We start from the raw sequence: 27,655 nt of genomic DNA, 5'->3' as shown, positions 1-27,655 counted from the left end.
CCCTGCCTTGGGTAGGGACACCTCCCACCAGATCAGGTTGCCCAGGACCTTGTCCAACCTGGACTTGAACACCTCCAGGGATGGGGCATCCACAGCTTCTCTGGGCAGCCTGTGCCAGTGCTGAGAGTAAGAGAGAAGATACACCCCTAGTTCTGCTTTTGGTTTTGCCTTTTTTTTTTTTCCTAGAGATGGAAGTATATTTGAAGACACTCCCATGTACTTACTATTCAAGCAGGACTTCTCATCTGAAACACCGTCATGGCTTTTCTCCTTCTTACATGACCTTGGTTCCTTGCTAGTTTTTCCTTCACTTACTCTAAGAAGAAAACTAATACATTCTGCCTCTTCCTTGCTATTGTTTGTAGACAGGATTACAAGAAAAGAAAAAGAAAAAAGAAACCTTTTGCAAGAGCTAAAATAATGTATCGTGCACACAAGAGAAAGAGCTCTTTTGATCTCCTTGGTCTGCAATAAACAGCAAGGACTACTATTTCCCAGCAAACATCACCAGTGTTAATTCAAACAGTTTGTTTTTGTTTTTTAAGCACTGTCCTTCTCAGACTCATTTCATCAAGCCTGGCTAAACACCCTAGGGCAGGACATGACTAAGCAACTTGCATAATATCACGAATGTGTGACTCCAGAAATGTTTCAGCTACTAAAGAAACTTGAGGAAACCACCAATAAGGAGCTCTCTCACTTGCTACAATAATATTTGCAGATCTCAGCCACACTTAACAAGAAAAATAGGCTTGTTTGAGAGGGAAAAGAGAGGCAATAAACACTTTGTTTCAAGCAAACCTTGAGGAAGCTCATGGCTTCCAGTTTGAGAAGGAAATGAGGTGATGCACACGATGCTAGATGCATGAAGTACAGGGCAGTCTCCTGCACAAATCATGAGATATGCTGAGAAAGTATCATGTTCCAGTACCTTAGCACAAAGAGAAAATCGAGATCAAGGCTCCTGCAAAACCAGGTCATTTCAGTTATTCCCACAGTGGCAGAGATCTGCTTTTCTGCACAAGAAAATAAATAAATACTGTAGGACACAAAACCTCCAGATCTTCCTGGCCCTGGCTGAGCCTCATGGCACAAACCACTGCCGACCTCAGCATCTTTGTGGGAGGCAGAGACAGCCAGCATCCAGACGAGGATCAGAACATCTCAGGTCCAGCATAAGAGAGATGCGAAGGCAGATCTCACAGGCAAGGGACTGAATTAGTGGTCTCCAAGACCCATGCTCCTGGACAGTTGTGATGTAACCAAGTCATATCTGCATTCACAACTTTCCAAAGCTGTATGCAATTTTGAGTATTAAAAAAAATGTTTGGTTTTTCAACACCCCTGTAACCTAAGTGGAGGCTGAGACCCAAGGAACCCCTACGGCAGAGGTCAAGGGGCTCTCTGTAGGTGCAAAGAGATTTCAAAAGCTGCAATGCTTCCTGCTACAGCAGTTTCTCCACCCCAGAACCTGTTCAATCGCTAAATAAAAATAAAGTCAAGAACAGGTTTAGTTCCTTTAAGTTGTGAGAGAACAGCCCAAAGTCTCCTTTATAACTCTGTCTTTCCCACTGTGCCCCACTCAAAGAAAGAGCCTCAACCAGGAGCTACGCAGAAGTCTCTGGCAATAAAACCAGTTGAAGCCAGATGGTGCTAAAAAGCCCAATTGCTCCCAGGCTCCCAAGGAAGGCAGCTACAGAAATAAAAGGGTGATTCAGCCACTTGAGACACTCGAGCATAATGGCTCTGACTCAACCCCCAGACACGCCACTGGGAAAAATTAAAATCAAGTCAGTGATATGTAACTGTTTAATCTTCAGCAACTGCTTCGGTGATGGTTGAGCTCTGCCCGGGACACTGCTCTAAGGCCACGTGGACCAGCTACTAAACGCAAACCTTTTACCAGTTGCATGCTGTGAAGAAAACAAAAGCAGATCATGCTCCCTATGCACCACCACCCCCTAACCTCCCCATGTTTTCCCATGCTCTGCCTGAGCCACATACAGGAACTAAAGGCAGGCAGTGGGAAGGGGTAGGGGCTCCCGGCTAGGAAGCCCTCAAAACTGCTGAACACTAAACTCGAAGAAATTACCCATCACTTGCACGGTTTTTCCTCCTTACTTTAATACCTTGTGTTGACTTGAAGCTCGCTTGCATGAGAACAGCTGCTCAGAGATTTGCGGCAGCAGGAATATGTCATCTTCACCCAATGATTCAATAGTCCTCGCAATTGTGGGTATTATTTTTCTTAAACCTACTCCTTAATCCCATAATGCCATAGAACACCACTGAATCAGAGCTTAGCAGGATTCCAGAGAGGAGCAGACTTTTAAAGCGATAATGAGAACCCCACGTTTATTTTAGATAGGATAGAGAAGAGAGAATAGAGAAGAACGCACCAGATGGGCAGATTATTTCATAGTTCTCCTTAATATGATTTCTTCAACCTGAAGCATCTGGTAATTCCACTATCAGAGATTAGATACTGGATAAGATGGACAGCCAGGCTGATCTAACGCAGCAATTTTTGTTCTCCTGCTACATATAAGAGGGGCTCCCATTAAATCATACAACACAGAATAAAAATAGAGGCGCGTAAAATCTGGAATCAAAGTGGGGAGTGTTAGCAGCCCGTAGGATCCCATGTAAATATGCTTCACGTCCACTAAAGAAAATAACTCATCATCTTAACACACACACCCCAAAACCTTCACAGGCAGGCAGAAAACACTGTGAATTGATCAACCAGAAATCTCACAGATCAGCCCTGTCCTTCCCAGTTTTTGCAGGAAAACACGAACAAAACATCTCCAACCCATTTTTGGAAGATTTGTGTAGAAGCTCTGTAGTCCACTGGCAGCGCCTTAGGTACTTTTGGAACATGCATAAGACTCATCTTAAAGCCCAAAAACCTAATCAAGCTGGCTAGAAACATGTTGCTTATGCCCATCTTGTACCCCCACTGACTCAAACTTAGGGCCCCTTGCCCCAAAATACTAGTTCTGACTTACTTTAGCCAAAGAAGCAGCTTTGAGGGAGAAAGCAGAATACTTCCCTGGCTCACTCCAAAAGCACATTGCATTGCACACCCAGCACAACCCTTCGTAGTCAGGAGAAGGCCAGGATCAGAAACAACATCAACCAGCTCAAGGTCTTACAGGCACAACTGCCTCGCGGTATCAGCACCGCACATACTTTTCATGCATCCATATAATCAGCAACACCTTTTCAAGAAGCCATCCAATGTAAAGCCCAATGCTGCTCAAGGGGGGAAGAACAGAGATTTCTTACCTTCCAGCCCAGATGAGCAGCCTCAGCTTTTAAGTAAAAGAAACTCTCTAAAATAAACTGCATTTTACAGCCACAATTTGCCGATCAACTAAAAAGAGACATCACAAAGGGAAGAACCCTACCTTCTCTGAAGCAGCCTCCCATGCCCAGCACCTCCTGGAGGGTCTCCTCTGGGACCAGTGGCCTCTGTCCTTTCCACTGCTTCTGGGAAGGACTCGAAAGGCCCTTAGTTGAGACTCGTGATACCTCTTCATTGCCAATGTCTGCTTGCTGATCACCCTGAGCGGGGACACCTGCGTCTCTGACCCCCCCCCCCCCCTTAGCCATGTTGACCACAAGGTGCAGAGCATTTAAATGTAGTGAAATTATAAAATGTGTCACGTTTCCCCTAAACCTCCCTTCACTTTAGCCACAGTCACAAACAGGAGGCAGGAAAAAGAACCACGAGGTCTGACCCAGCACAGCTCAGCACTCAGGAGAGCGACACTTGATCTCATTCATCTTTTTGTTCTAAAAAAGAGAAAATTAAAAGGACAGAATCACAAGAGTGACAGCCACTGCTAGGAACAGCCTGCGACCATCGGCATTCTGGACATCGAACAGCCTTTAGTGGAACCAAACAAGCCTCACTATTATATTTAAAACTAATACATGCTTTGTAATGCTTATCAGCTGGAGGGTTTTCAACAGTTTTTCCCACTAATGCTGCAATTTCAAAACCATTTAGGCTAATTTCCTTTGACTTGAATCTATTTTAATCAGAGACCAGGATACTTGACTTAAATGGTTTGCATTAAACCCTTCATAAAATCAGCCATAAAATTGCATGCACAAAATAGCGAATGGATCTTGAAGTCAGAAGCAGAAAAAAGCTGAAACTTTTCAAATCTTCCAGCAAAATCAAAACCTATTTCACAACCAGACCAACTGCTCTCTTACAACACCAAGACAACTGAACTTAAAATAAACAAGCAGCAATAACCAAAACACCATCCTAAAGATCTTACATAGATAAAATACACTAACTTATGCAACTGCAGTACCCACAGATTCTCTCCTCCAAAATATTAGTCTAGCTCCAAAATGATGCATATTTAATAAATTGCTGTGTCTGCTCTGTCCTCTCCACCACCCTCCTATGAAATGACTGATAGCGGTACTGAAGAAAATACAATGCAAACCTAAAAATGTCAGAATTAATCCTTTTCTTCCCTGGAAGATCTGAAAAAACATTAATGCTCAAATTAATTCTCACAAAGTAATGCTGGCTCTGCTAGAAGTCAGAGTTCCGGATGAGAAATGAAAATAAGAAGCTCAGACTCAGGTAACTGTTAGAGAAGGTCTCACTTCAAGGATTTGTCATTGTAGTGGGATTTGCATATCATACAGCCAAAGGTGCAATTTCTACCTGCAATTCATTTTGTCCAGACAAACTGTACCAGCAGAATTGGAGGCTGGGCCTCCACTCCTTTGAAAACTCATCCAAATATTTCTGTTGTCAGTGGCTGACAGCCTTGGAAACTCTGAGTGGCTGCTTGAAATTCATGCAGCATGCAGAGAAGTGAAGGAACAAAAGCTCTCCATGCTCTCACATCGTTAACAATTTGCCAGGATGCTGGAGACATGTAGCTGCATCCCCTTGCCGCATGATTTTCAGTGGTTTGCAGATGCCAAGCAATAGCTTTGTCACCACCCTAATGACACAGGCATAAGACATGTATTTTTCAGAATCTAAATCTCTCTCAGCCATTTTATTTTTATTTTATTTATTTTTTTTAATCAGAGCTATCACTCCAGCCTTAACAAACTGACACTTTCCTATTTTGAGGGGCACTTTACTAGCCATAGCTAAAATTAACTTTCATGAAGATAAACTTACAGTATGTCTTCTCTCGCACTCTTAACAATGATTTGGCATCTCATTTAAAGTGAGATGGTGCTTAGTAGGTAATCATCATCATCACCACCACCTTAAAAGGTCATTCCGGTGAAATAGTATAGAGAGCATATTGCCACTGAATCCACTGGGATCCCTTCACAGGCATCTGCGCAGCGGCGTCACTGCCAGGAGATACCTGGTACTCTTTCTGCTCAGTATTTTAAGCCTTTTCCCATGCCGTCCTCCTGCCACAGCAGTGCCAGAGGGTTACCGTGCTCCAGGCCCCTGCCTCGTAGCATCCCTTCGGGGACAACTGAAGCCCAGCAGGAGATCCCCCAGCAGCATCGCGGGAGGACTGTGCTTGGAGGAGCGCGGAGGCAGCCAGAGAGCTCCGGAGGCCTTGCAGGGACATGAAGGAGCTGACAGGGATGGAGGGAGGGTGAGTCCTAGCACGCGTTTACAGCGTAATAAACACCACAGGCCAATAGCTCGGTGAACAGCTCTTTGCTGACGAGAGCAGATGTGAGCTTCTGACCACATTACTACCACCCAAAATAATATATTGCTTCAGGGAAATAAAAAGAGAGAGAGAGAGAGAGAGAAGAGTGGGAAGAAACCAGCCAGTTTTTTTCCCTGATAAATTGTCTTTATGAACGATCCCGATTTCAGCCAAACTGCATTGGCTGCTCATTACTGAGCATTGCCTGGCGGACAGCAAGCAGGGAAGAGCAAACAGTCTCGCCCAGGAACATGAAAGCAACCACCACTCCTGGCTCTCGAGCGACACCTCCTTCATGAAGCAACTGGTACTTACTTGGTTGGACGATAATCTGGTATGGAACGATCCAGTGAAATTTTCTCACTGAGGTAGGAGTTGTAGCCGTATTTCTCATGGGGTCCCTTAGCTTTCTCCTCCTCCTCGGGGGACAGGGTGGCTGGAAGCCCACCTTTGCCACGTCCACCATAGCCTTCAATGAGACCAAGTGACTTGGACAGACCTCGAGAGAAAGAAAGCCACCGTCACTGTTAAATTCATCGCTGTTACCTCCAAGCCAACGAAGAAACAAAAATAATCTGAAAAGCCAGAGTGTTTTATTTTGGTTTTCTGAAAACAATTCCAATTCTAGATCTTTGGTCCAACTTAGGAAGGAAAATGACTCAAATTTTGAAATTCTTCACGGCTCAGGCCTACTGTTACCAATGCTCTACCACCTGCATCCAACCGATAACCTGTCCTAGGGATCTGTGCATTTATTTAGTTGTTCAGAAGGTTATTTAGACCTCCTTCCCACTCTACGAGATGTAATTACATATAAGGTTAGATGTCCCCAGGAGAAGGATAGGTTGAACACAGAATAAGAATAAAATTGGGTTGGTTAACTGCCAGCTGAATGAATTTTTGCTCAGCATGAACAGTGAACAGCATACAAATGCTATGGATTTAAAAACAATTTCCCCTCAAAGCTTTCTTATCTTTTAAAGTATAGCATTGCCAGACCTTTATCAAGTGGAATTATTTATTTATATCTGCATAGCTCAAGGAAATAGGTAAAGTTCAAAATGAGCTGCACAAAAAAAAGCTATATTGATGATTTGGTGCTGATTGTGGCAAGCCAAGTTCATGCTCATGTTATTATTTATTACACAGGACACCTGGAATTTGAATATTTTTTATTAGCAGAGACTCACACTTTTCTTTGTCAGAAAACAAAAAATCTGATGGATTTTTATTTTTATTTATTTTTTAATTAAGACACCAGGATATATTCCTTTTTGCTTTAATAGCAGAGTCCTGATTCTGAGAGCAGAACAGACTGTCCTCACCACTGGTATTTATGAAAGGACAGCAACATTCAGGTCGTTCCCTGGGCACAGGGGTCCAAGCGTGTGGCCCAGCTCCCAAACCTGCTGTGGATTTCTGTTGCCCCAGACCAAACGCTGCCTGCCCATCTACAAGATACAGATTTTAACACTATTTTCCTTAAAAAGCAGTATTGCAAGGCAGTAAGAAAATCACCTATGAATATAAATCACAGTTCGAAACACTTGAATGGAAATTACTATTATTCCTTCTGACAAGGTACCTCTAAACAGCCCTCCCTGCTAGAGAGCTTCTGAGAGCTGATGGAGTCTCTCTGACCGCACGGGGCTTGATTAGATTTTATCCGAGGACAGTACTAACAAATCAACTGCGAGGAGAAGCTGACTGTGACACGGGGATGGATTAGATACCCAAGCTGCTTTCTTCCATCTGTAAGCTCAGCAACAGCCAGAGGAGTGCACCAAGAAAGCCAGTTAAGGGGAAGCCTTCGGGCCTGCAGAAGGCCAACAGACCGCTCTGCAAACCTAACCCCACGCAGCGGGAAGGAGGAGGGTCAGCTCACTTCCAAATAGACAAGGCACCAGTTTCCTTTTGTGGCAGTGTCCAGGGTTTCAGACAAGGACTCCAAAAGAACAAAACCAGTATATCTTCTTTAATATTTTCACAAAAAGACAATTCTTCTAAAACACCTATTGCTTTATCAAAAACACCTTTTCTACTCGGGAACAGCGTACCTGCCGATGCACAAATTCCCGCAGAGCACCCTAGATCATGTCCTGCTTCTTGTTACTCTAAAAAGAGAAAACATCTTCCTTAGTTGCTCAGCTGAGGGTTTTATCACTAACAGATACATTACAACGGAATTCAGTTCATAAATTTAATTCCTCCTCCTTCATCTTCCCCATGAAGTATTTCTACCAAAACCTATCTGTAAGAAATCATCTTACTGCCTGGCAATTACACTTCTTGGCCAGAAAGACCGTAACACAGAGCTATAAAGTCCTTTCAAAGCCTGCCCTTACTTCCCTTACTTCCACTATAGGTATCTTCAAAATCTACCAGCTGGCTTTAAAAGCTTGATGTTGCTTTTCTTCATTCGTTTCACCAGATTTCTCACTTCCCCGGTGCTTTTGCTGCTGGTGCTTTGGAACTGCACAGCGGCCAAAAGGGCTGAGCAGAAGCGGGGGCTTTCAGAGCTGGGCGAGGGCTGGCAGAGGCTCCATGGACACAGGACCTAGGCACGGGGCAGCGGTACCTGGGGTTTCCACCCCGTGGGCCGTCAGAGCTGCTAACATCACAGCACCACGCTCTGTTTGAGGCAGGTTTAACCCAGCCGGCAGCTCAGCACCACACAGCCCTTTGCTCACCTTCCCTACCCACCCTCAGTGGGATGGGGGAGAGAACCAGGGGGAAAAAAAAGTGAAAGCTTGTAGGTTGGGATAAAGACAGTTTATTAGGACAGAAAAGAAAGGAAAATAATAATAATAATGCTAATAGTGCTACTACTGATAACGTGTACGAAACAAGTGATGCACAATGCAATTGCTCACCGCCCGCTGACCAATGCCCAGCCTAGCCCCGAGCAGCCGGTCCCCCTAGCCACCCTGTAGTAATTGTTCAGCATGACGTCCTGTGGCGTGGGACATCCCTTCGGCCAGCTGGGGTCAGCTGTCCTGGGTCTGTCCCCTCCCAGCTCCTGCTGCACCCCCGGCCTGCCCGCTGGCAGGGCAACGTGAGCAGCTGAAAAGTCCTCGGCTGAGTGTGAGCACTGCTCTGCAACAACTGAAACATCAGTGTGGGATCAACATTATTCTCATCCTAAATCCCAAACACAGCACCCTACCAGCTACTAGGAAGAAAATTAACTCTATCCTAGCCGAAACCAGGACAATAAGCTCAGGTTATTATCAACTGATTATATTTTTTTTAAACCCAGAGTAAGGCAGCAGCTCTCGCAGAGCTCCCTACTCCAAGCCAGCAGGGAAGGACCCACCCCTCCGAGGCTAATGCATCCACTGCCAGACCTGAGCCAGTCTCCAGAGGTGCTCGTCTCTGTCTTGACTGAGGTAACTGGGCTCCCAGCTACCTCAGTACAATACCTGAAGTGAGACGGGACAAATCTAGCTCTCAGTATTCAAAACACCAACAACCACAGGAGCTAGCTATACCAGCTCGTCCTGCATTGCCCAGCCTGGTGGACCTGAGGTGGGATTAGCAGCAGTAGGAGATGCCTGGAGCAAGGACATCTTTGCCAAGGAATCAGGCTGGCTGCACTGAAATATGCAGGCTGCAAAAAATTGGCACACTCTCCAGCAAAACCTTCCATCCTCACCCACCAGCAGGGTATACCGTGGAGGACGGGGTGGGAACTGCTGGGGAGCACAAGGACGTCCTCCTTCCCTGCCCCTCTTTAGCCTTATTCCAGAAGATATAAAAGGAGATGTGCATGTTTCACCTCTCCCAAAATGCAGTCAGGATGCAGGCAGAGCAAGCACAGACCTACCTGTGCCCCCTGCCCTCAGCTGTCATGAGGTAGCAGGCTCTGCCGGGACTTCTAGGTCCTGGCAAAACGAAGCACCTGTTATTGCAGAGGCACCAGAGGAATGCCAAGACGTGACTTAATATTCAGCGGCTTTGACTGACAAGCTTATAATGCCATTAACTGCTTTCTTCCAAGACTGTGGTCGAGACAATTAGACGCATAAACATACCAGCACACATTTATCTCTACTCACTCAGTACATTCCCCAAAGCTTACTTCTGCATGTAACTTCTCCGTGTTACATTCCCTTGCTTTAGCCCTTCTACTACTATGAATCCTGTCTCAGCAAGCAGAGGTAAATCCAGGTCCTTTAAGCAAAGGCATCAATGAAGGTGATCGACCCGTATGCACTGGGCAGGGCAACGCCACGAGGCCACCTCTCTTCCAATGCCACTCCCTACCCAAAACAGCAAAACCACCCGCAGGGACAGTCACAACTCCTCGGTGTAATGCAAGGGGGAGGATCTACGTGTGTGTGTGTGTGTGTGTGTGTGTCCTGGTCAGCATGTCACCCTCCAGCTGAGGCTGTCAGAAGGGTTCAGCCGTGCAGCTGGAGCATCGCTTTGGTTTATGGCACTTAGATGCAAGATTCAAGTAATGTCTGGCGAGAAAGATAATTCACATCCAAACAGAGGAGGAAGAAGTTTGCTTCCAACAGGCTGAAAAGGTGCCTCAGAAGAGGCAGGACTGAGAAGAAACTCTTAGAGCAACCCTCATCCCATCAATCCATTCGTTTGCTTGTGCTCATTCAGTTTTAGGGCTGCACAAAGAAGGACACAATCCCACAGTCCTTACGCATCTTTGACATAATTTCAGAAATCAGCCTCAGCCCAGAGAAAGCTGCTTCTCAACACAGAGCATCCTGGGATTTGCATTAACCCACAGCCGGGTGCACAGAAACATCCCTGCATTTCCCAGGAGCGAACCTATCAGATAGGGATCCCGTGTGCAATCGTGTCCCCTCCTCTCCTTGCTCCCCTTCACAGAATCACAAAACGTTAGAGGTTGCAAGGGACCTTGAAAGATCATCTACTCCAATCCCCCAAGTCTTCCTCCCGCCTGTCTCCCCTGCTGCTCTCCAAATTGCTTTTCCAGACCCTGCTTGCACGGACAACAGCCTGGTCTGGATCCTGGTCACGACGTGCGGGGTCAGCAGATTCAGGCTCTCCCAAGGCAGAGAGGCTGCGAACACCCAAAATCCTCCCCAAGAGTGCCTGGTCACTGTGCTCCCACGTCACCCCAGCCAGGACAGCCCGGGACACCCCTCCGATGCCCAGCCAGCAGAATCAAGCAAACTGCTCGGGAGCTTCGAGCTACACGTGCAGGTTCCTGGCGGTGGCACATGCATCTTTTTTCGGTTTCTGTCTGCCCTTCACAGCCTGCATGGAAACACCATTTGGCTCTCGAAGGACCAGCAATCTCTTGTACCATGTTCAAATGGCGTAACGCTGCAAACGAACGATTAAGCACCTCTGGTGATGCAGAAACAGAGGCGAAATTGCCTCTGAAGCCGGTCGCTCCCAACACACAACTGTCCAGGGCTGGTTTTCAGCACAGCCTTTTGCCGTGGTTTCTTACTAGCAACATGCTTGCAGCATCTTTGCACTTTGAAAACTTCCAGCCCTCTGCCAAACCTGCTTGAAATGGGCCCGAGGTGCCAGAAATTACACACAGAGCAAGAAAGAGCAAGAGCGTGATAGCGTCAGCTTATTTCCTTGAAGAACTGGGCTAAAAAGTAAAAACAGTCAGAACCCTTTCCAAGTCACAGACCAAATCTTTTATCATTCTGGGCAGGCACCAAAGCAGAAGTGCTGAATTGCTGCCAAAACATCTTTCCTGATGCCTGCTCCAGCCTATCTATAGCGATAAACAGCATTAAGCCCCCACAAAAAGCCTGATCTTTGGAGGCTCCCTAGTGAATTTTGCAAGCTCATGAGATGGTAATGGGCTGCATCTAGATTAGATGCCCGGTATGGATCAGAGCTCTGAACGCTTTTGAGCTTCAGTCATCCTTAAGCCACATTCACCCAACAAGTAGCTTAGAAACAAAAAGATGATTTTTCTCAAAATCTCCTAAAACATCTGAACTTTGAAAGAACAGGAGTGCGTTGCTCGTGTTGCAGGAATAGAAGTTAAAAAAAAGACACCACTTATACCTGCTAATATTTGAGCCCCTCCTACTGAAAAGGCCAGACATTGGATCCCCTGAGGGCTGACAAAGAGTTGGTTTTCTTCGAGATGATATAAAAATTTAATCTCTGAAGCCAAATTATTCCTTGACTGAGTACAGCTACAGTAAATATATTATTCCCTTCTTAAACTGGCAGCATGTTTCATAAGGAGACAGGAGCTTTCAGGGATAGAGAAAACCTTTGGTAAAATACAATATAATGTGATACACAGCCTTCATTTATAAAGCGCCCAGCCAAACAGGCTCCCCAGGCAGCAGGCTTGTTGGAAAAGCATTTTGCTACATGTCAGCCTAGATGAAAGAAAATGTTAACCCTACCTATACAAACTTAAGCCGAGGAAACTTCTTTCATTAAGAAGGCTGGGAAATAGAGAAAAGCATCTGAAATTGAGCGGCTTTTCAGAAAAACAGGGGTCCTGAGCCTGAACACTGGAGGTGGAGAAGGGAAAGGATGGGAGGAAATCACATAGGAAAGATTTTTGAAAGGCAAATAAAAGGCAAAAACTGTAAGTTGTATCCTTTATCATTTGTTTATGCCATCCCGCTACGTGAGACAGTACATGTAGTCCGGATTTAAAGCTGCATGCCTATACCTTCACCAAGAAAGGACACAAAGTCATCCCTTCTCAAGAAGAAATAAATACAAAGAACAACCCTCTGAAACTGAAAATAAAGAGAAAATTAAAGGAAATGACTTTGAAAAGTGCAGCTCTTCCTAAACTAAGCTCCACGGACCATCCAGCCCAAATGGCTCTCTCAGGGACGTGCACTTCTGGCCTCACTTCAGCCAGAGATTTGAAGGCTAAAAAGAAATTTCTGATTCAGGAAAAAAAAATCAGAAAAGATTAGGTAAATGGCCTAGTATGTGCTGTGTCACACTGCTGATACGGCTTCTGTGTGACCTCTCGGTGAAGAGGGAAAGAAAGGATACAACAAATAGGCTTTTAGGGGTATTTTACGAGAAACCAGAATAGACACCAAAGGGCAAATGTCATAGGTAATGCTAGAAATTATGGAAAACCGCTGAAGTTTTTAGTGTTGACTTGCTGAATGTTGCAAATACAGCCTATTAAAAGGAGGACTCATTAAAGATAAGGGTAATTGGCAGACTAACAGGCACCAATTTTCCTTTTCAGCTTTGGTGGAGGCTGAGACCTGGCAACACATTTTCTTTTTTCCCCCTGCAGCAGCCTTTACACAATTTTTACCCGGTCTTCGCTCAGACTTGCTGATTATTACCCTAAATAATGCCCGTTCCTCTGACTGCAGGTCACACCTACACAGCATACACCTCTGTGCAGTACGGGGGCTGCAGAAGTTGTCCAGGCAGCACAAAACACAACTGGCTCTATCAGCTTCTCCTTGCTCTCACTGCTTTCCCAAAGCATCCTTAAACTCTTGCAAAGGAAACCAAATGTAGTAGTAAAGCTATTAGAAGACACAAGATCATTTTCTTGGAAAAAAAAATAACACAGATTTTAAAAATTAACTTAGAATGGTATTTAGTAGAGTCCAGTGGAAAAAAAAATCAGTATTCACCTGAACCCTCCACGATTTTATTCAGTGTACGTGTTGGGTATGTTTTTCCCTGGGCTGACCACTCATCAAAAGCCAGTATATCCTCAACATCAAATGCTGAAGCAGGCTTCTGACAAAACCCCCTTGCTAAAGGATCAATGCTATCAACTTCCATTTGGACAGTACTTTTCCAGTGAGCTGTATTTTAGCACATCTGAACATTTCCTTCAGAGCAGCTGCAATGATCCGACAGAGCTGTCTGGCGTCCTTTGCCATGCAAATGATTTGTTGGTTTACTGCAGAGATAAACACGAAAATGATGACTGGTAAAAGGTGGCTTCAAGAAAATTTCAAACCTCTGGCTTCACACTGAATGACAAATGTGAACTCAAAACAGCAGCAGATGAATTCTGTTGGGCCCACGCTTGGCAAGCAGGGATTTTAGCCAGGCACAGACAAACTGAAAACATAGCATATTTTACCTGTAATCCAATATATTTAATCTATAAGAAAGCTCCTGTGTAGATAAAATTGAATAATTCTTACTAAAACAGACTTGTCCAATAGACCCTTAAGAGCTCACTTAAGTTATCGTGACAGGTGGGTGGGTGAGAATCGTATGCATTTCCCAGCAGCCCAGCTACGCAAGCACCAAAACTGGCTGCCCAGGACAGGCATAGCTCCTTATTATTAAATGTAGTAAAGACAGGTTGGATCGACATCTGTATCAAGAATGATTTAAGCACAGCTGAGCTTACATCATGAAAGGAGCGGTAAGGCAACGTCCGAAGTTTCCTCCCACCTTGTACTGAATGAAAAGGATAGAAGAGAGCACATTCAGACTGCACAGAGTTTGGAGTCTGGTTAGAAATGTTTTAATATAGATATATATTTATACACGTGTGTGTGTACATATATATATATATATATATACATAAACATACAGGTAATTGAAGTTTCCTTATCTATATGGAAATGGAAACATGAGAAATTACCTTCAGAGCCAGCGGGAGGACTGGCACCTGCTGCAAGGGGAATACAGTCATCAGGAGAATTTCAAAGCCAGTCTTGCCCTGTTTAGGCCATTACACTACAAAGTTGTGGCTGCAAAAGAATTTCCTGATCAAGATTCACCTCAGGCACAAAATAACAGAAATCCTTCAGCTGGCTGAGGCCATTCATTTCAAAGGAATGATATAGTTGATTCTAAAACCTGGGACTAGTAGAAGAGCTTGGACATAGATCTATGCTCCCTGAAAGTCCAAAGATATTAGCGCCTATGATTCTGCTGTACATTTTTAAGTTACTTGTTGAAAGGAAAAAAAAAAAAAAGGCAGGATTTAGCAACATAACTGGTTTAGAATCAGAAGACCAAGGAGACCCGGCTAAGTAAAGCTTTCTGCATCTCAGCAGGGAGAACAAACAGTAGACTTATGCATAAATATCTTATTCAGATACAAAAGACAGGACTGGAAGTGATTTATATCCTAAGGAAAACCCAGGACGTGTATGAAGCACTCCTGGCAACTTAATTAGAGCAATGCTCTTCCCATGCCTGTACTAACACAACCACCGCAGGAGCTGCCGTGCTGCTGGGAGCCCCCCCTTTCAAATGAAAGGCTCAAACCAAGATGCCAATCACTCGTGGTTATTAAAGGTTTGTCTCAAACTGACCAGTTACACTCTGCTGCCCTGAACGTGGGGATTTCCAATGGCTCTGACCTTCCTGTGCTCTTCCCACCTTCACTTTGTGCCCCACTGCACACGGTGTTTTCAGCAGCTGTGGTTGCACCCAAAGTATCCTGAATCAGCTGGAAGAAGAGGGATTCCTATAACAGGCAGTTCAAAATGCTCTTTGGAATTAAATACGCTGTAATAAGCTGCATCATTACATCAGCAGGTGCAAGATGTGTTGTAGGAAAGGATGTACATTTTGCAGGCAAGGTATTGATATCTTTGAGGCAGTTGCCAAGTAGTGGAGTGACATATGCAGCACCAGCAGCTGACTCTCGTTTCCAGATAACATACGTGGATCTGCAAAGGAGGATGGATGAAGTGCATTTGCACTAAAGCAAAGAAAAGAATGTGCTGTAGAGATCTCACTTGCACATTATGACACGAATACAAATTTATATCTCTGACTAGCACATGGGACCATCACATTCTGGAAATACATGCAGTTTACTTGAGAGAGGGAAAAACAACACAAGTAGTAGTAGATCACAATGTATAACAAAAAGAAAAATCAGGGTCAAAACCATCACTAAGATCGTTTAGAGAGACTGCTGACTCCAGGCACACTGCATCCACGTTCAAGAGCTTCAGAGAGCTCACTTTATTAAGCCCTGCCTAAGGCCTGCTTTCAAGGATTCAATCTTACTGGGATGCAGGCACAACCATTTCCCCACCAACACACAGGGATGAATTTCCATCAGGTGCTTAAAATGATCTAATGAAATCTCCTTGCTGTTATTTTAAGTTGGCTTTAGCCATCACAAAATACCATCACGCTCAGGTAGCAATAAGAAAGCAAGTAACACTTGCATACTTTCCCCACTTAAGGCCAGATGAGCAACATGTGAGCAGGACTGGCTGCGCCACTGCAAACCATCTGTGTGGGAGTTACCTGCTGAGGTTCCAGGACAAGGGACTCGAGGCACACAAATGCAATTACAGATGCTCTGCAAGAAGTCAATGCTCTGTCCAGGAACACGGTGTCATGGCTTCTCTCCACAGATGGCAGCAGCAAGGTTAAAGAGCAACACTAAAAGCTTTGTCTAGCAACACTTCCGCAATGAGTTAACATACAGCTATCTGAAGCCTGATGAAATATCATAAGAGGCGTCTATGTACGTGGCTTACCAATGTAATACAATATAAACAACGGCAGAACCTCACATGAAAAGCCTGATACTGTTCCACTAACTTCAAAGATCAATTTAGGGTACATCACCATTCAAAAGAAATACAAGGCCCCTGGTCCTTGCACCTAATGGGGTATTGATTCAGCAAACACCTAAGTGCAATTCTGCACTTGATGGACTTTGCTGAAGCACCCAAGCTATTCTCATACACGCCAGCTGACTCGGTGCATATCAGACAGCTGGGGACACAAAAGCTTGAATGAGAAAGGTCAAGGGTAAAAGCAACCTAGCATATTTATACTGATCAGCCAAGATCCCATTTGAGTGAGGAATTAAGCAATTGTCTGCAACTTTATTCTTACTAGCTAGATTGCAATACGAGCAAGCACAAATGACCTTGCTTTCCCATTTGAGCAGTGTGGAAATCAGCCTGGCAGTAGGCAGGGCTACATGCAAGACCTGCTCAGGAAAGATGGCAGGAGCAGTACATTTGGATCTTCTCATTTATTTTGAGACCCAATCCAAGCATCAGAACGCACAAAGGAAAATTAGGATACACTGCCCATTATACCAACTCTCTTAGTAAAGACAGCTTAAGAAGTTCCCAAACTCTTCTGCCTTCAGCAGCAAATCATCACCTCTCGCATTTGTGTTGACGCAGAGGTTTGTGGGGCCGTTCTGCAAACTATTCTTCCTCGGCAGTCACTCCTACCAGCCACTGCCAGAAACCCAGTGTCAGGTGAGCCTTTTGTTTGGCTCAGCGTAGCTACTTTTATGCTCCAGTGTAAAATTCAATTTCTCTGGGCAATGCAGTCCATTCTCACCCCCATCACAACCCTCTCGCGTCCAGGCAAAGCTGCTCCTTGCACATCCCAGAAGTGCCAAGCTGCAGTGCCAAGACAGGACCATGCAGTCAAGAACAAAGAATCAAGAATTTCTTAAATCCACCTTGCCCCCACAGAAACTGTGACCAGAGTCACACCTGCAGCAGGGTACCCCCAGGAACCGGAGGAACAACTGTGGAAGTGCAAAGAGAACAGAGCCCACAGAAGCACAAGCCAACATTCTTTAAGTCCTGCTCAAAGGTTAAAAATCATATTCTGCACTCTCATTGCCACAAGGAACCTGTTATTTCTAAATCATGTTTCCCTAACTTGCTGTTGGTGTTTGTGGTTTCTTTTAATGCATGTTCATGTCCTTCTTTTTGTAAAACATTTCCTTCTTCTACAGATAGGTCTGTTGATAAAGAGAACAAAGGATGCCATTTATTAAGGAATGAAATGAGGAAATAGCACGCTTTAGTATTGCCATCGTAAGCACAAAGGTGGATACTCCGTTTCAGTTATCATCATTATGTGATAGGTTACACACTCAGCACACAAACTGTGTCAGCCCCACGCACAGGGCATCACCTCTGCAGAGCCTCTTGGAGCCAAAAAAGGAAAGGGCAGAAAACTGGAGTCAGTCACTGAACTGCTCTAGTGCATTAGGCTATCAAATCTCCCCAGTTGATGAGGTCGACCAAGAACCTTCCTCCTCTGACCCTAATTCTCTCATAGGAAGGGCAGGGAGTGCAGGTGATATTTTTAACCCATGGTCACTTATGTCACTGAGATGACAAACCACAAAGCTGGGAAACGGTGACAGAAAGGTATGCGGGACTGCAGCACTTTTCAGAAACACCACTTTTCAGACAGGTCCTCAGCATGTTTCCAAGTTTCTCTACAGGGGCCCTCTGCTTTGTATCAGCCCTCCCTGGGCTACCCATAAACCTGCTCATTAAATTAGCAAAGACTGAGCTATTAGAGATGACATTGCCCACAGAGGGCTTTCCCCAAAACAGAAAGAACATAGTGAAGCCAACATGTAGTTATTATGTTAGCATATCTGTAAAAGGAGAAACTGAGGGTTAATACGTGCATCTTCAAGTGTGTACGTGCTTCTTTGCACTAATTGCCTTTTACTGAGCTATAAACTTGCTACTTACTTTTTAAGGTCAGGAAAGTCTATTTTACAGGGTTTTGCTTAGTGCATTTAATTTCTTTTATAATACTTGCTCTGGCTGTGCTCAGATGCTGTTCTCACTCAGCAACCGAAACAATTTATTGTTGGTTTACTGGTGTGCATTCAGTGCTCTCAGACACACAGGACACCCCAGAGAGTGCTTTTGCTCTTCAAATTTCTTCCCATCTGTTTGTGCTTTGCAAATAGGTCAGAGGGGTGACACACTATGACTTGCAACATCTAAGGACAGAAATAAAGGCGTTAATTTGGTCATCAGAGAGAAATATTCTCCACTGTGATCCCTCTGCTCTTGTACACATCTGCATTCTCCATAATACCACTGTTAGCAAGTTCAAGGTGTTTTAAGTAATATGTTACTGTAATGAACATATGAGCATCACCTCTTAGATAAAAAACTAGAATCGCTCTATCATGATTTAGTCTCAGTATTGCTAAACATGAAGGTGAAGGCATAGACTTAATTACTTTCCTATCAAACACAAGTCAGCAAACTTGGAGAAACTATTCAAGTGTTTAAGTAGAGCATAAGCTTAAATGCTTTGCCAGACAGAAGTCTCAAGGAAGGAGAAACTGAGCTTGCTCACTACTGTTAAGGTGAATTTATGAATGGTTATGCTGTGCAACATCGGGAACAATTCCTAAGAGGTCACCGATCTGTGACTGTTTAACTTTGTGTTTCAATAGAGAGCTTCTGATGATAGGCACTAAGTGCTTTAAAAACATAATTAATGCTCAAAGCACTCCTGAGAGGGAGCTAAATATGAGACTCGGATTTTATCCTACCTGAAGTAGGACTGTCCCTGTTCATTTTGTACAACACTTGGTACCAGAGAGGACATGGTACAACAGCGTCTCGGTCCCATTGTGTTTGGTACTCCAAGAGAACAGACCTGAAAGCACACCTCACTCGTTTTCTAGATGATCAAACACAGAAGATAATCTGTTCAAGGTGACTTAGCTAGAAAAGATTAGTGTTTAGAGACAGAATCTGAGCTCTTGTGAAATTAGAAATTTTTCTGCCTCCAGAACAAAAATCTGGCCTACTTTACTGCAGTAAAAGCCACCCAAATCCTAAAGCAAATCCTGCAGAGCATGGTCTGTTCCAAGGGCGAAGGAATTTGACTTAGGACAGGCCGCATCACATTCTCCAGCCAGAAGAAAGGATACTTTCCTCCAGAGGCCCTCCCCTCTTGAGCGACCAGCACCAAAGGACGGGTAACACCCGAGCAAAGATCGCACGAGGGCTGCGTTTTGACCGCCTCGCTCCCAGAGCGAGCCCACAGGGAGCACGGTGACTGGGAAGGTCCAGATGGATCCAGAGGGCCAGCCCCAGCCCTTACAGTGCTTGACAGGATTACGTTTGTTGCAAAAGCAGAGTGTTTGTAGCCTTTTTCGAGAGCAATGCATTCAATTAAGATGACAAGAAGCCCACGGAGACAGAGCTGGCACTGAGGTGCGTGCTGTGCCCACAGGCCTCTGCAAGCCTCCTGCCCCACAGTGGAGATTGCCAGGGACGTGCCCAGTGCCAGCAGTGTAAGCACAGAGCACACTTGACACCGTTCTCTTCTTTCTGGTCCCCAGATGGCAAATGAGAGGTCTCACAAGGCATCGTCTCTGCCAAACCTCCTCTCTGGGACAAACTGCCCTGCATTTGTATGTGGCACCATGGCTTTCCACACAGACACAGTCTCAACTCAACACTCTCTCCCATTCCCCAAGCCCTCTAGCACACAGGCATTTATTATTACATCTCACTCCTCTCGGCACCTCATTTCTGTCCCTCGAAGCCCCCGCTGATCAGGGCAGTCTCCCCTCTACACCACATCACTGGAAGGTTGCAGCCCCCACCAAGTACCTGCTGTCCCCAGGGCCACACGCGTTGTGCCCCCGAGTCTGCCAGGGGAACCATGGTCAGGCCAGAGACTCCCAGCCAGGATCCCCAGGCCATAAACTAATTCACCCCTAAAAACTGTGCTAATGAGTAACCCTGTTGCTACCCAGCATACAGAAATCAGCTGTTCTTTTTGTGTTGATACTCACAGTAAAAAAATAAATTAAAAAAATACCTTTTGCCATTGCTTGTTCTAGAAATGCAGCAAGAAAACAGGATATTAAAGCTGTATTTTAATTAATCTCCCAGTTCAGCATCCCAAACAATTTGGGAAGTATCTTGCAACTGCTCAGGGCGTTATACCTTCCTCTTGCTCTATCAAGGGAGAAATCCAATTGACACCCACCACACAAAGTCTGCCCTCTTCACCTTAAGCAGATTAAACGACTTAAGGGGAATAAAAGGTGGCTGTGAGATACTAAGGGTCACCAACCACATTTAGCTGCTCTTTCCCTTGCCAGGTCAGGCTTACCAGGGATTCAGATTCCCAGCAGAAAACGTTGCTGCAGTGGACATTGAGCCTTCAAATCCTGAACCCCGTCCCTTCACAGCTCAAGCAAGTCCTGGAGGTGCCGTAGAAAAGATGCCATGAAAAAGATGCCTCCTCTCAGGAGAGAGAGGTATTACTTTACAGTCCCCTAAAAGATTAGGAATCATGTTCTTGGGAGACGAATGAAAGGAAGAGAATGAAAACCAGACCTTACTGGGAGCTCTGGGTAGGAAAAAGGAGCTGAGGGCCCTAAACCAGGGACACCTTCCTCCAGCAGGACAGAGTCCCAACTCTCCCCCGACACACACAAGGCCTGGAGGTCATCAATTCTTTTCCCCTCACTCTTTCCCAAAGATGTCCTTCAAGAATCTGTGACTCTTTTCTTCCTGCTTGACATGACAAAGCCTCCCACACACCCCGAGTTTGCAGAGATCGAATTCTCCTTGGGAAAATCATTTATTTATGAGCAAAACCTAGCTCCTGCTTCAGATGCAGGTCAAGAGAAAAGACAAAAGCATTACATTCATTTCTCCGTGTTTACTTATTAAGGATATGCCACCTTTTGACAACACCCGAGAGCAACTTGGATCTAAAATTCAAAGAGACTAAGAAATGTTGAGCAGGAAGCGAGAGCAAGATGCTCTCCCAACACATCTTTTGGGCTTAAATTGTTTGCATATACTACATATTCTCAAAGTGCAAGAGGAAGACTAAAATATTCTAAGCAACTGCTCTTCATTGCTGGTTTTCCTGTGTCAAGTTTTTGCATCATGACAGAAGTTCACATCTTTGCTGCCACTTTAACTACCTGGCAATGCCACGATGACTTTGAGCTCATGATCTTTCTTTTGTCTCCGTGGTCAAGTGGCTTTCAAGACCACAGCCCTAGGTGCCCAGCCAGGAAGCCTGCCTGTTGGCCACCCAGCCCTTCCTTTCCCTTTTCCTGTGCTTTCTGTACCATGATCAAACCTTATCTTGGGCATCTCACCCCTACATGTGTTCAAGGTCCTCAGAAGCATCCTTCAGAGGCACTGACATGACAAAGCTCCTACCTATCAGAGAGAGGAAAATTGATGTTCACTGCTATTAAAGTATCTAATTGCTGACAATATTCAGCCTTCTCTTCTTAAGCTCATCTGTCTCACTCACCTCTGCAGCAAGTTTATGAGCAGATAACCCTGGGTACCAAAACCTTTTCTCCTATGTAACCATGTTAAGTGTGATTTCAGGCTGCTCTCTATATATTCCTCCAGATACTCTTACTCCATTTTCAAATTATTGACAAAACATATTACTATCAGAAATCCAGACTCCAAAACACCAAGTAAAACACGTTCAGAAGCCAGTGCTGCTTTGGCATCAATATGCAATTCAGGTATGTACATGGGCTTAAAACAAAGACCGCAGGACTTTGAAATTTGAAATCTGAGTTTTGCTTCAGAACCCCATGAAAGCTTTCTCCGGACATAACACAGAAGGAACCTGTGAACTTGACATGCTGCTGATGCCTTGCTATGCTCTGCATGAACTTCAAAGCAAAGTATTAGATTAATTTGTGTGAGTTAAAGTACATTACATGCCTCACAAACCAAAGTCACAATCTCTGGGCAAAAGAGTACGTGGCTTGGAGCCTGCATGACAGCACCCAAAGACACTGCAATACTGGCAATTGCTCTCCATACCTTCTTCTACAGATTAAAAAAAAGTATCTGAACTACTGAACCCAAGTTGCTATGCCTTCATGGTGGTCTGACTTGAAGGGACTCCTTCACCTTGCTGCAGAAAGCCATAAGACAGATTCCTTTCTCTCTGTAACAGTGAGCAATTCGCTAAGGGTCACTTCCATTTGGGGCTGAATACTTAATGAGTCTCCTTTCAGATACAGGAAACGTTTTCTCAGTGACAAATCACCGCTGTTACTTACTTGTACCTGTCATCAATTCTTGAAGCTACAAACCTAATTTTGGTCCCAGGCAGGTAAGCAGTGGTTTAAACCAGAGTTTTTCTACGTGCATGTAGATGCTTAGTGATGTACACTGCAGGAAGGGAGTGAAGAAGATGCACAAAAATACAGTACAATAAATGGGTTTCTGCTGACCAAGATTTAAGCTCCAAAATTGGTACAGTTATAAGGCTGGAAAGAAAGGTACATACAGTACGAGCTAACACAAAATATATAACTAAAAAAAAAAATCCTTTTTAAAAGGTCAAATTGCTGAGAGGATACCTTTAGAAGGACAGTATCATGTCTTTTAGGCCAAATAATTTATCACACTTCCGAGATACATGCATTCTTCTAAGAAACAAGGTGCTCAACTAGACCAGCCTCAAAAATAAAAATAAAAAATCCTTCCTGGACCAAGCCTTTTCAAAGAGAAATGAAAGCCAACATGTTCCACACACAAACCAAGATAATCCTCATTCTTGCATCAGCCAAAATGTGCAGATTCCCTGCAAATCCAAAGACAATCCACTGAGCGCTGTTAAATACCAGCCCACTCTCCCTGGCTCAGGAATGCATGGACGCTGGAAGGTCCTCCGAGTAAATAAAGGCTAAGTGGGAACCTGGGGCTACTCCTACGTCCCAGCACAGCTATCCTTGCGCTTCCACATAATCAAGGGCAGAGATAAAACCCTCAGGATGAGAATATATGACAGAAGAAAGGACAATATGTGTTTACTAATTTTTCAATAGGTCTCAGGGCAAATTCTCCAACTTTTGCACAGATTAATTAGAGTAATTAGTTAAGTCATTAACTGTAAGGTCTGTGGAGCAGTGTGAGTCATTTTATTGTTTATTTGTACTGAGTCTAACTCAATGGGATCTTGATACATGACTGGGTTTCCTAAATACTACCTAGGTACAAATAGCTAATGACAACAGCAATAAATGCAATATATTTAAGGTGACTGCAAGACTCTGGGAAGATGTTAATCAGTACAAATTTATCACTCGGTGTGTGCCTCAACAGGGATCTGAACCTGGTCTGAGGGCTCTGTATGCTAGTGGCAAACATAAAAATAACAGTAACCACCAACTATGCTGGATTTGAGAATGGTAAATGTATGGAATTTGACTATTGTATTCGTTAGATTTCAGGGACTAAAGTGAGTTTTCCCAGATCTGCCTTTATCTTCTGTAACGTCAAAATTCACATCTCCAGCCGACACTGGCTGCCACTCCACTGACTTATTTTAAAACACTTGCCTGAGTTTTATAAAATGAACATCCCTCCGCAATCAAGGCTGGAGAAGAGAGCTGCATCGCATACGGGGAAAAAAAAAATCCCATCTGCTGACTATGGCTGGGCTATACAAGGTAGGAGGGGAAGGAAAGGCAAGTACATCACGAATTACCAGCAGGATACTTTTATTAGCGGCTGAGGAGCAACACATACCGATTTCTTGGTATCACTGTCACAGAAGCTCACGTAGCTCCCCAGGGTAGGCTGACCAGTTGAAACTCTGTGTCTGTAATCACACTTTTCTCTTAGCCTTCAACCTTTATGCTTATAAATGTAACTTTTCTAGGCATCACCTACCTCTTACTGTACCGGGAGTTCACAAGGCAGTGAAATTGCTACTCTGAAAGCCCTTACAGAAATGTTTTTCAAACACAGGACTGTGGGTGGGCTGCATCAGCCACGGGGCGGCACAGCGGCCACGCGGGACCCTTGGTGTTCGTGCCAAAGAGCAGATTGCACAGGCATGCCTCTCCACAACGAAGCAGGATAAATGCTTCCCATATGAACTCTGAAATAAATACGGGGCAATTGCAGACCTCATTCCATAATTCCCCATATGTTACATGCCTGTAATTGTCTGCAGAAAGTAACGTGCTGTTTATGTAAAAACAGAAGAACCCTGCTGTGCATATTTCTGGCATTTATTAAAACTGCCTTTGTGAATTCTGTGTTAGTCTATACGTTAGTCAAATGAAATTAAAATAAACAGCTGCAAATCATTACACATGCATGTGGTCTACTCCTGTGATATACCAGACCTAGCCATAAAGCACTAAGTCCTATTTCCCGCTATTAGTGACAGCTGAAATTCTGAGATTCTGGTAAAAGTTTTCAGGTAACCCCAATCACTGCCCAAGAAAAAAACTCAGTCACATTTTTTCCCTCAGGTTTAATCCTACATTCAGACTAATACAGTCACTGTTCCTCTGTCTAAAATAAGTACCTCGTGTTTCCATTCATGTGGTTTATTATTATGTTAAATTTAAACAAAATCCATACACTGGCATCAGCTAGCAAACACCTCATGGCCCAATCTACCAACAAGAGTCCCCTAAAGCTCAATTTAACCTACTTCTAACGTACCAGTCTTTCAAACAGGCTGCTTCATAGAGCCACACGGAAGTAACACCATGCAGCTGCAACATCCTACTGGCAAAGAAGGGGGAAAAATATCCCTAGCGATTCTGCACAGAGGTTTAGGTAGAAAATCTGCTACCTGAATGCAGCCAGCTGAGCTGAGCCCAGGTTCCTGGAAGAGCCCAAAGCTCTTTAGCAGGAACAAAGGATCAGGAGCATGGATTTAAAACTCTCTCAAATTAATTTAACTATTACCACCAGCAACAGCATAACGCAGAGGCACGGTGCTGCTGACTCAAGGGCTCCCCGACACCACAGGCATCCCTGCTGCACCCTCCCGGCCAGGCAACGCCGAGGCTTCCTCCTGCTGAGCTGATAAACTATCATCATGTCGACCAACCAAAACGCTAACAAAAGGAGAAAAGAAAAGGAAAGCACAGCAGCAGGATAGTAAATGAAGATAGATGAGTTTGTATTAGCATGCAGTTATTGAACGGCAATGTTATCTAACACATTAGAGCTGTCTGCAGCTGTCTGAGGAGGAAGACAGTCTAATCACCCTTTCCATCAGCGCTGCGCGGAGCCCACCAACAGACCTCTCCCAGTCCCCCCCCAGCAGCCCAGGCTCTGACTGGTGCAGTCACCACCCCAACGCACTGAGCAGCTGCACGAGCAGTGCACCACAGCAGGCTGGGGTTATTCTTAAACCCCACACAATCATTCCAGCTAAAGGTAGAGCAAGAATCCCCCCTGCACCTCATCATCCTTAGAGGCAAGTAATCCACAACCTTTTTCTAATTTCTGTGTGTTCTATTACTTCTATGGAAATACAGAGGGGTTGGTTAAATCACTTTCAGACTGGAGGCTCACTAGGTCTATGCCTAAGAAATAGTCCACAGGCATACATACACTAAATTAACAAAGCCATGCACTAAATTAACAAAGCACAGTCCAGGCCAAGTCTGGAGAATTTCAGCCTGAAACTCAGAGCTTTAGGAAGCTGCGGATGTCCAAAAGCCGCTGCCCTCCCAAAAACACTGAGGTTATCCACGTGTTGCTGCTCCCCAGTACGGCAGCACAGCAGGTCGCTGAGCAGATACCCAACTCATTCCCACCTGAGGCGGCATCAGTCACACCCTGAAAAGTCAAACCCAAGTTTTCAGTTCCCCAGCTGCTGGAGCAGAGTGCTCACAGCACCTGGGAGCACAGAGACACACAAAAGCCCGAGGCAGGAGCCGAGCAGCGAGGGCAGCAGCCCGATGGAGAAACGAGCAGTGTAACAACAGAGCCAGGCGGAGGAACCACTGGTTTCCTGCATCTTGCCGTACATCTCAATGGGACTTGGTCACAAAACATGTTCAGCTGTTAAGACACTACAAAATTAAGGATCTTTCTTTATTCTTGAGGTGGTGAGCGTTGAACTGTAGGAAGACAAGTTGCCCACCGGCGGTACAGCAGCGCTAAGGCCATTGCCAGGCTGCTGCTGTCCCTTGCAACAGCAGCCTGACGACAGAGAGGAGAAATGACAGCACTGGGACACAGGCATTCAGTCCATAATAAGCAATGATGATAATTAAAGGCAAGAATTAGCGCTACTGATGCCTCTTTGTATTTTATTTTGGATTCAGCATCTTTGGCTGGAAAAGGAACCAGCAAGCACCCAGGGCTCGCGCTGAAAGCCGGGGGAGGCTGAAGCAAGCCCTCCAAGCAGGGGCCCAACACGTGCCTGCCAGAGCTCACTGGCATTCTTCCTATTTCAATGTTATCTCAACAGTAAATTTACTTGCAGACCTCTTGACTTTGTCCTTTGAGGCACAAACGTTTCAGACCTTAAAATGCAAATCTAAATACAGCATATGCAATGGCAGAGGAAGAAAGCCTTTGCTCTAAAACACACACCACTAAGTGACATTTTAATGGACTCGCAATGAAAATCAGCAATTTCATAGGGAGATTTTTTTCTCTGGAAAAACTGCTATTTTTCAAATATCTCAACACGTCTGTGCACCCCTTGAAAATAAACAAACCATACAACAGATCTAGCTGTTGCAATGCTAGCACAAATACTAAATAAAATACCAGTAATATCAGAGCACTGCTTTTCGAAGGCGGCAAGACGTGATTAAGATAAGAAAGGAGAAGAATGTGTGGAGATTAAAGAAAAGGCACTACAGAAGCGAGAAGGCATGTGTGCTGGAGCGGATCCAAGCACATTACTATATCCCAAGTTATCTCCCATGTCATCGCCTCATCAGACTGCTGAAGCACATCACAACCTGTTACACACCCTGGCCTCATTCACAGCACAAGCTGCACGTTTCGAAGCCGGTGTACATCAGCAAATTTGTCATCTCGGGAGCTTTTAACTCGCTTCCACTCCATCTTGTGTCGGTGCATGATGCTCACACGTGCCGCAGCACACTGAAGCAGCCTACGTCCTCGAAGCAACAGATTTTCCTTCCCACTGAGGCAGCACAAATATATTTCTTACCTTGAATGGAGTTCACTGCAAACAGCGAAAAGCCTGACCATACTGAATTGTGCTGCATATAAAATGCGTACATACAGAGCCAGCTGGTGGCTATACGGGCCGACAAAAAAATATCTATCGTCTCTCCTCTTACTAACCATTTCTTTTATAGCCTGGATGTTTCCAGCTGTGGCACAGGAAGACATACAAAAGTTTTCCATTCTCTGGCCAAGACAGAGCCCTGTTTTAGGCATGTGAGACACAGTTTGTATACCCTGCAAGATTTTTGAGACAAGAACCAATATCCAGGTCTTTAAGTGTAGTTAGACTCCAATTTCCACTAATTTTAT

At 44.7% G+C, this 27,655-nt stretch overlaps 1 protein-coding gene across 2 annotated transcripts in view; it reads right to left on the bottom strand.

The window, feature by feature from the left end:
• Window positions 1–27,655, bottom strand: part of GALNT17 (polypeptide N-acetylgalactosaminyltransferase 17) — a 208,433-nt gene that overhangs the window by 145,247 nt on the left and 35,531 nt on the right. For both annotated transcript variants that reach the window (XM_083806492.1, XM_083806491.1), the window contains exon 2: window positions 5,985–6,168. In XM_083806492.1, the coding sequence (XP_083662618.1) occupies window positions 5,985–6,168 (184 nt within the window). The remainder of the gene's footprint in view (window positions 1–5,984; window positions 6,169–27,655) is intronic.

The sequence above is a fragment of the Anser anser genome (assembly GCF_964211835.1).
Source record: "Anser anser genome assembly, chromosome: 20".
Taxonomy (NCBI): domain Eukaryota; kingdom Metazoa; phylum Chordata; class Aves; order Anseriformes; family Anatidae; genus Anser; species Anser anser.
The sequence above is the reverse complement of the archived record's forward strand: the minus strand, read 5'-3'. Positions and strand labels throughout refer to the sequence as shown.